This window comes from Nicotiana sylvestris, chromosome 4 (assembly GCF_000393655.2).
Source record: "Nicotiana sylvestris chromosome 4, ASM39365v2, whole genome shotgun sequence".
Lineage (NCBI taxonomy): Eukaryota > Viridiplantae > Streptophyta > Magnoliopsida > Solanales > Solanaceae > Nicotiana > Nicotiana sylvestris.
This window is the reverse complement of record NC_091060.1, coordinates 87,798,242-87,808,037: the sequence shown is the minus strand read 5'-3', so window position 1 is coordinate 87,808,037 and position 9,796 is coordinate 87,798,242. Positions and strand designations below refer to the sequence as shown.

The window sequence follows — 9,796 nt, the reverse complement described above, 5'->3', positions numbered from 1 at the left end:
TCTAAAGTTTATCTCAAGCTTTTCTTTTGCATCCGCATAATTTCTGTGCAGCCCGCAGTTTGCTAGAAAGTCTGCTGGGATTTCCTTCATTGTTTGCGGCCGCAGATGAGATTCTGCGGTCCGCACTTTGTAAGCTTTTGTGCCTTTTATTGCCCTATGTTTAGATTGCTTCTTTTTTAGTCTAATTTCATCTCGAGAGTCCAATTTCCAACATTCCTGTAATTTTGCACATTTCATCAGTTTCGAAAACACAATTCAATGCTTTTAGACTAAAACAATAGCTAAAAGGTGCTAATAAGTAGTCAAAATCCCCACTTATCAACTGCAAACATCGATTAGAAGAGCTAGAGGCATGTGTGGAACATCTGGCTCAAGTGGACAACTGAATCGTATTTATATATTGTTAGGTCGACAATACATAGAGTCATCACTACATTTATTGCTGATAAATGTGATAAAGAACCTGAATTATTATATCAGCCATTTGAAGTGTCTACGCCCGTATGTAGGTCTGTGCTAGTTAGACGAATGTATCCAGGGTGTGAGGTAATGATTTATAACTGTCACGCTACTGATTTGAATGAACTAGAGATATTGGAATTTTATGTTATTATGGGAATGAACTGGTTGGCTTCTTGTTTTGCTAATATAGTGTCATGACCCAAAATCCACCTAGTCATGATGGTACCTAACCCAGTGCAAAGTAATCCTAACATAGAAATAGATAACCCAAGTGAGAGATTAAAACAACAAGAGTGATAATAACTGAATTCTATATAACTTTCCAATGACTAGTAATACAAGTCATGAGCCACTATGATTTAGAATTACAAACTGGTATGAAGAATAAATACAATATCTATTTGAAGTTTACATAAACAGAACTTAAATTCTAAGCTACCATGAACAAAAGGTAGCATGAATCTGGAATGCGGGTACGTCTGCAATGGTAGGCTTCATCTTCCATAGCTAAGCCGCTCCAAGATCTGCACACAAGGTGCAGAAGTGTAGTATAAGTACAACCAACTCCATGTACTTAGTAAGTATCTTGACTAATCTCGATGAAGTAGTGACAAGGTTTTAAGTTAAAAGATACTCGCTCAATATTTTATCTGTGCAGATGATAAGTAGAGAGAGCAATATGAGAAAGAGACACCGAATAATCACGTGTAGATAAAACAAAAATATAACTAATAGAGGGCCCCGGAATATAATCACTTCTCAATTTCACAACATAATATGATAACAGAAATCAATAGAAAAGAAATCTTCTATGTTTCGGCGTGCGACCCGATCCCATATATAATTTCTTCTATGTTGCAGCGTGCAACTTGATCCCACATATAATATCAGCATCGTTTCACCATGCAACCCGATCCCATATATAGTATCAATACCGTTGCGGCGTGAAACCCGATCCCATATCTCAGATCAATACTGTTGCGGCGTGCAACCTAATCCCATATATTATAATTTCATATATAACTATTCTACAACAACCAAATATACGAAATTTACAATGTAATGCCAAGAAAACTAACACGCATAATTCAACTAGGAAATACAATCTCAACAAAGTAAGATGAGTAACACAACATCCCAGAGCTAGTCTCCCACATATAAAGACAAGGCTTCCACAAAGCACAAACACACAACCAATCTAAAAGTCACTTAATCCAGCTAAGCAAAGAAGTGTAGAACATAAAATAGGGAAAGATGTACATCAAGTAAAACAGACATCAAGTGGAGGTATGTAATAAGTGAAATCATGTAACAAATGGAGGCATGTGGCAAGTAAGGGCATATAGCAAGTTGTAACGACCCGGTCGGTCATTTCATGAGTTACAGTCCCGTTTTCCCCATTTCTACTTCTTTATGTATTTTTCAACCATATTTCATCGTATTGTGTTGGTTGATTTGGGTTCGGAGTTGTCGTGGAGTGGAATGAGACACTTAGTCTCTTATTTAGAAGCTTAAGTTGGAAAATTCAACCGGATATTGACTTATGAGTAGAAGGTCTCGAATGTGAATTTTGATGGTTCGTTAGGTGATTTTGGACTTAGGAGCGTGTTGGGAATGTAATTTGGAGGTCCGTGGTAGATTTAGGCTTGAATTAGCGAAATTGAAAATTTGGCGTTTTTCGATTGGCAATGGAAATCTTGATATCGGGGTCGGAGTAGAATTTTGGAAATTAGACTAGGTCCGTTGTGTCATTTTTGACGTGTGTCCAAAATTTCAGGTTATTCGGATGAGGTTTGATAGGTTATGGCACCGTTTGCAGAATTTGGAAGTTTGGAAATCCTTAGGCTTGAATCCGAGGGGGATTTGGTGTTTCGACATTGTTTTGAGTGTTTCGAAGGTTGGAATAAGTTTGAACAGTGGTATATGACTTGTTGGTATTTTTGGTTGGGGCCCCGATGGCCTTGATAACTAGGGATTTTGATACATTTTATACTCCTTCTTGCTTATGTTTTGATTAGAAATTCATACAAAATAGTCCCGAAAGGCTCACAAGTTGTGCTTGATTGCAGGTTTGATCAACAAAGTGACAAAATATCAAAGATCAGCTCAAAAAGGAGTGAAACTTGCACAAGTCCCAAGACAAAGCTCAGGCAAAACAGGCCCAGTGCGACCGCACACTATTCTGTGCGGTCCGCACTAGGGGATTTAGAGAGGTTGACATTCAGGCATAAAGGCAATGCGGCCACACTAGGTTTTGTGCTATTTGCATTGAAGTTAATATGGCCTCACTTGATTTAGTGCGGTCTGTAGACCCAAGAATCAGAGAGATGCCAGTTTTGAAGTTTCAAGCTAATGTGGTCCGCAATCCATTCTGTACGGACCACACTAGAAGCCTCCGCGGTTGCAGTCCGTTCTGTGTGGTCCGCATTGCCTGAGTTCAGAGAGTTGGATTTTGAAGTCAAGAGCCCTAGTGCAACCGCACTCCATTTTGTACGGTCCGCACTAACCCCGCAGGGGCATTTTTGTCCAGATTTTTCAGCTTAGTATAAATAGCTTCTTTTCCCATTTCTAGGGTATCAGATATTATAATTAAGCAGCTGCGCTCGTGGGTTCGATATTCTTAGCTATTTTGGGCAATTTTATCTACTTTTCATCATTAAATCTTGTTATTTACCTTAGTGATTAATTAATATGAGTTGTTCTTCATCTATTTCTTGTTTTTCTTCTTCAATTATGAGTAGCTAGACACATAAGCTAGGGTTGTGGCTCAACCCTAGTGTGGGTAATTGATGGGTATTGTATTTTAGGGCTAGATTGACTATGGGTGTTTGATATTTGGGCCAATTTCATGGTTAATTGCTGAATTAGTGGTTGCAAACATTAGTTTGTGTTTAGTTGACTAGAGCTCTTCTTGAGAAAGAGAGCCTAAGTCTCCGAGATTGGTCCAACAAGGAATTGGGGCGTACTCAAGAGATTGATAGCCCCGATTAAAGGGTTAAACCTCGAGAGAGTAATACCCGACTTGAACCCTAGTTGCTTGTGCAAATTTGCATACCCAATTGGTCTTGAGAAAGTTGATTCGGGCAAAATCACTCGAACCACCAAGAGGTGTAGAGTGGGTAATATCGTACAACGGTTATATCATACTCCCCAATTATGTCAATCATGTCTTAGATTCAATTACCTGTCAATTAACCACCTAGGTGAAAGTCATTACCCTAGTGCCTTTTAAACCATTTGAACAACCCTTTTTAGTTTAACTCTTAGCATAATCTAGTTGCATTTACCATTTGTATTTTGATCATAGTTGAAGTAAAAAAGAAAATCCCAAAAATGAGTAGAAGTGTAATTTGGAACACATACGCAATCCTAAACTAGATAGATACTCGATTCCAAATTCTAGCTCTCTGTGGAAATCGATCCCGACTCTAAATCAGGTAAAAGCTGCTCCGACCCTCTCTTTCTACTCAATTAGTAGTGCGGAGTAGGCCACGATCACTTTTTGGTTCTGTTGCTGGGGAGTTAACAGTTTTGGCTATCTATTTAGTTAGTTTTGTGTATTGTTCTTCTTCCCTTCTTTGTTTCTAACTTGTTTGTGTCACAACTCAGGTACCAAATGGCAACGAACAACGCTAATGATCCTCTTGGAAATGTGATTGCGGGGGAGCAGGTAGATGATGTCGGAGATGATGAGGTGCCTCTTGTACCTCAAGGACAACGTAGAGGCCGCCAGGCCAATGCAAATGATAATAACAATGTTCCAGACCCTCCTCTGCCACCTCTAAGAGTGGCTCCCAGGGTACTTCCGAACCAAGGCTATGCGAGTGCTAATGTCCCACCCCGAATTTGGGCGGGCAATTTTCAGATAACTAATGTGATGTTGACCTTACTAGAGCAGCGTGGGTACTTCACGAGAGCTGCAAATCAAAATGCTTACAAACATCTCAAGGGATTCGTGGATACATGTTGTGGGAGCAAGCAGACGAATGTGTCTGAGGATGCTCTTAGGTTGAGACTCTTCCCATTCTCACTTAGAGGGAAGGCATTGGATTGGCTCGAGCGACTTCCCAACCATTCTATTACAACTTGGTATGAGTTGGCGGATAAGTTCATTGCTAAATTTTTCTCACCAGGGCATATGGCGGCATTGCGTGACGAGAATTGGCTTTCAAACAAGAGCCCACAGAACCTTTACATGAGATTTGGGAGCGTTATAGAACAATGGTGAAGGAATGCCCCAACAATAATATGACCGAGGCGATGATCCAACAGACTTTCTACCGGGGTATTAACACCACAAACCAATGCATAATGAACCAACTTGTTGGGGGCAATTTCATGAAGCTGTCTTATGATGAGGCATGTGATATACTTGACGAGATAGCTGACACTTCTTCTGCATGGCATAGTAGAGCCAATGTGCCCCAGGGTGACCCCATGGTTATTCATTTGCACAACGAATTACATGATCATGGGCAAGCTATAGCGGAGTTGACAACTACTATGAACCAATTGGCAAAGACAAAGTTGTAACAAGTCCAAAATCCTCTCCAAGTGAATGCCATGGAGGGAATCAATATGTTTGTCAACAAAAGAAGGCAAAGAAGGCAACAAAACCAAGGGAATTTTGAGCAATTTGATGATGATTGTGATGGACTTCAAAATAATGGTTATGATGACCAAAGTGAAGAGGTTCAATATGTAAATGACTATCAAGGCCAACGGGGCAACTCTTCCAACCAACAACAGTGGAGACCTCAAGGCAATTGGGGCAACCAACAATAAAATAGTGGTAATTGGGGGAACAATAACCAAAACAACAACTGGGGCAATCAGAACAACAATCAAGGCAACCAAGGGAATTGAAATGGTAATAACAACAATTGGGGTGGCAATAACAATCAAGGTGGATGGAACAATGGAAACTAAGGAAACCGGGGGCAAGGCTTTCAAAGGCCCCCAATGTACCAACAACCGAACAATCCACCCCCATTTCCATCTCAAGGTCCTAGTTCTTTTGACAACGATATAGGTAGAATTGAAATGATGTTCGAACAGATGATGAAGAAGAATGCAAATTCGGATGCAGAGTTGGCTTCCCACAATACCTTTATCAGAAATTTGGAGGTACAGTTAGGCCAAATCTCATAGTCTTTAAATACTCACCCTAAGGGTGATCTACCAAGTGATACGGTAGTGAACCTGAAGGGTGGGAACAATCATGTTATGGCGGTTACAACAAGAAGTGGGAGAGGCGGTGATGTGAATGCCTCCAAGCAAAAGCAAATCTTGGATGAAGATGTGGAGTTGCAAGAGGATGAAGTGCCTTTGGTAGTTGAAGATATGGTTGATGAAAATGTGAACAACGAAGTGAGGATTGATATGCAAGATGTCGAGGTGGAAACTCAAAATGATGTAAACCCGTCTAGGGAACATATAATTGACATACTGGAGCCGGTTGTGCCAAAAGCTAAGGCTCCTTTTCCAAGGCCACCTCCACCTTATCCTCAAAGGCTTGTGAAGCAAAAAAAATGATAATTAGTTTAAAAGTTCATTGATATGATGAAGAGCTTGTCCATTAATGTGCCTTTGGTGGAGGCTCTTGAAAAAATGCCGAGCTATGCAAAATTCATGAAAGACTTGGTCACAAAGAAGTGTTACATGGATTGTGAAACTATAAAGATGACTCACCAAGTTAGTGATATAGTTCATTCAATGGCCCCTAAGCTTGAAGATCCCGATGCCTTCACCATTCCTTGCACCATTAGAAGTGCGGATTTTGCCAAGGCTCTATGTGATTTGGGAGCTAGTATCAATTTGATGCCCTATTCAGTGTTTAAAACCTTGGGAATTGGGCAACCTAGGCTAACTTCCATGAGGTTACAAATGGCAGATAGATCGATGAAGAGACCTTTGGGTATTATTGATGATGTGCTTGTCCGTGTGGACAAATTTATCTTGTCAGCTGACTTTGTGATCTTGGACTGCGAAGTGGACTACGAAGTTCCAATCATATTGGGAAAACCTTTCCTAGCTACGGGGAAGGCATTGATAGATGTGAAAGAAGGGGAACTCACCTTCCAGGTGGGTGATGAAAAGGTGGTTTTTCATGTGTGCAAGTCTATGAAGTAGCCCAATATTACCGAGGTGTGCTCTTTTGTTGACCTCATGACAGCAGTGATAATTGATGATACCATTGGAGGCCGTATTATTTAATCTTGATGTCAATGAGGATGCAAGCCGAGTGGAGTGTGTGAATGCTTTACATGGAATGGGCTCTTATTCTTATGAGCCTAGGAAATTACCTTTGGATCTCGATAATAGAAAGACTCCACCAACCAAACCGTCAATTGAGGAGCCTCCGGTGTTGGAGTTGAAACCACTTCCTCCATACCTCAGGTATGAGTTCTTAGGCTCAAATTCTACTTTGCCAGTTATTCTTTCTTCTTGCCTTACTAACATACAGGTTGATGCCACATTGGCGGTGCTTCAAAAGCGAAAAAAGGCAATTGGATGGACTCTAGCTGATATTCGGGGAATAAGCCCCGCATTTTGTATGCACAAGATTATTCTAGAAGATGATGTAAAGTCCTCCTTGGAGCACCAAAGGAGTTTGAACGAGGCAATGCAAGAATTTGTGAAAAAGGAGGTGATCAAGTGGTTGGATGCCGAGGTTGTGTACCCCATCTCTGATAGCTCTTGGACTTTGTTGGTGCAATGTATACTGAAGAAGGGTGGCATGACCGTAGTGACAAATTCCAACAATGAGTTGATTCCTACAAGAACCATCACCGGTTGGGGGGTATTCATGGACTACCGCAAGTTGAATAAAGTGACCCGCAAGGATCACTTTCCTTTGTCTTTCCTTGATCAGATGATAGACCGACTTGCCGGGCGTGCCTTCTATTGCTTCTTGGATGGGTATTCTGGGTACAACCAAATTTTGATTGCTCTGGAAGATCAGGAGAAGACCACATTCACTTGTCCATATGGCATATTTGCTTTCTCTAGGATGCCTTTTGGGTTGTGTAATGCACCGGCTACATTTCAGCGGTGTATGATGGCCATTTTCACCGATATGGTAGAAGACATTTTGGAGGTGTTCATGGATAATTTTAGGGTTGTGGGGGATTTATTTGATGAGTGCTTGAAGAATTTTGATAGGGTGTTTGCCCGTTGTGAAGAAACCAATCTTGTCCTCAATTGGGAGAAATGCCACTTTATGGTGGAAGAAGGAATAGTTCTTGGGCATAAAATTTCGAAGGATGGTATTGAAGTAGATAAAGTAAAGATCGATGTGATTTCAAGCCTCCCTCCCCCTACATCCGTCAAGGGAGTTCGAAGTTTCCTTGGGCATGCGGGGTTCTACCGGAGATTTATCAAAGACTTTTCGAAGGTAGTGAACCCCTTGTGCAAGTTGTTGGAAAACGATGCTAAGTTTGTGTTTGATGAGAAATGTATGCAAGCCTTTGAACTTCTCAAGCATAAGTTGACCACCACCCCTATCATTACCGCACCTAATTGGAGCTTGCCCTTTGAGCTCATGTGTGATGCAAGCGATGTTGCGGTTGGGGCAATTTTGGGTCAAAGAGTGAACAAAATATTTCATCTGGTGTACTATGCGAGCAAGATAATGAATGATGCTCAAGTGAACTACACAGTGACCGAGAAAGAACTTTTGGCTATTGTGTTTGCTATGGAAAAATTCCAACCGTATCTTATGGGTGCCAAGGTTATTATTCATACCGACCATGTCGCACTCCGGTACTTGATGACGAAGAAGGACTCCAATGCTAGACTGATGCGATGGGTCTTGTTACTTTAAGAGTTTGATTTGGAGATTGTGGACCGGAAGGGTAGCTAGAACCAAGTGGCGGACCACTTGTATCGCTTGGAGGAGGAGGGGAGGCCTAGTGATGGCCTAGATATCAATGATTCATTTCCTGACGAACAACTCCTTTCGGTGTCGATGAATGATATGCCATGGTTTGCCGATGTTGCTAATTTCCTTGTGACTAGTATAATCCCGTGTGAGCTCTATTCTAACTAAAGGAAGAAGCTCAAGCGGGATAGTTTGGACTTCTATTGGGATGAGCCGTACTTGTTCAAGATTTGCACAGATGGTGTGATCCGAAGGTGTGTCCCGGAGGAGGAGCAATTGAGTATCTTGGAGGCCTTCCATTCCTCTCCCTATGGTGGCCATCATGGCAGGGGGAGGATGGCTTCTAAAGTTCTTAGTTGTGGGTTTTATTGGCCAACTTTGTTTAAAGATTCGGGTGATTTTGTGAAGAGATGCGACGAATGCCAAAGAGCGGGTGGAATTTCGAAGAAAGATGAGATGCCTCTCAATACCATCCTTGAGGTTGATATTTTTGATGTATGGGGCATTGATTTCATGGGCCCATTTGTTAGCTCTTTGTGATGACCCGGCCAGTCATCTCATGAGTACCGCTCCGTTTCCCCCATTTCAGCTTCTTTACGCTTCGTTATCTGTGTTTTATGTGATCGAGTTGATTAGTTCGAGTTCGGAGAGGATTTGGTAAGAAATGAGACACTTAGTCTCTTTTAAGAAGGCTTAAGTTGGAAAAGTCAACCGGATGTTGACTTATGTGTTAGAAGGCTCGGAAGTGAGTTCCGATGGTTCGGTTAGCTTCGGGAGGTGATTTGTGACTTAGGAGCGCGATCGGAATGGGTTTTGGAGTTGTAGAGAAGATTTAGGCTTGAATTGGCGAAATTGATATTTTGGCAAATTCCGGTTGATAGACGAGATTTTGATATAGGGGTCGGAATGGAATTCCGAGAGTTGCAGTAGCTTCGTTGTGTCATTTGGGATGTGTGTGCAAAATTTCAGGTCATTCGGACAAGATTTGATAGACCTTTTGATCGAAAGCATAATTTAAGAGTTCTTGGAGTTCTTAGGCTTGAATCCTATGTTAAATTGGTGATTTGATGTTGTTGGAAGCGTTCCGATATGTTGAACAAGTTTGAACAATGTCATGGGATGTGTTGGTGCAATTAGTTGAAGTTTTGGGGGTCCCGGGTAGGTTCCGGGATGTTTTAGGCCGAAAATCATAGTTGCAGCAGGTCCAGGAGGGTTGCAGTCCCCAGAACTCACCCACGCGGTCCGCACAAAAATGAGTGCGCCCGCGGTGAGTCCTGTGCGGACCGCACAAAAGCGGGCGCGGCCGCAGTAGGCGTCGCGCGGACCACACAAAAGTGGGCGCAGCCGTGGTGAAGAACCTTCCCGCTGGTCCAATTTCGGAAGATCATATTATTTTATCTACAAGGAATTTTGAGGTGATTCATAAACGAAAGTTGTACCCCTTCGTGTCTA

At 41.8% G+C, this 9,796-nt stretch overlaps 1 protein-coding gene across 1 annotated transcript; it reads left to right on the top strand.

Annotated features, from left to right (window-relative positions):
* The first annotated feature begins 6,024 nt into the window (after window positions 1-6,024).
* On the top strand, window positions 6,025-6,594 carry LOC138889815 (uncharacterized). Its single transcript, XM_070173151.1, has one exon. It carries the CDS (start codon window positions 6,025-6,027, stop codon window positions 6,592-6,594), a length of 570 nt encoding a protein of 189 aa, XP_070029252.1.
* The last annotated feature ends 3,202 nt before the right edge of the window (window positions 6,595-9,796 follow it).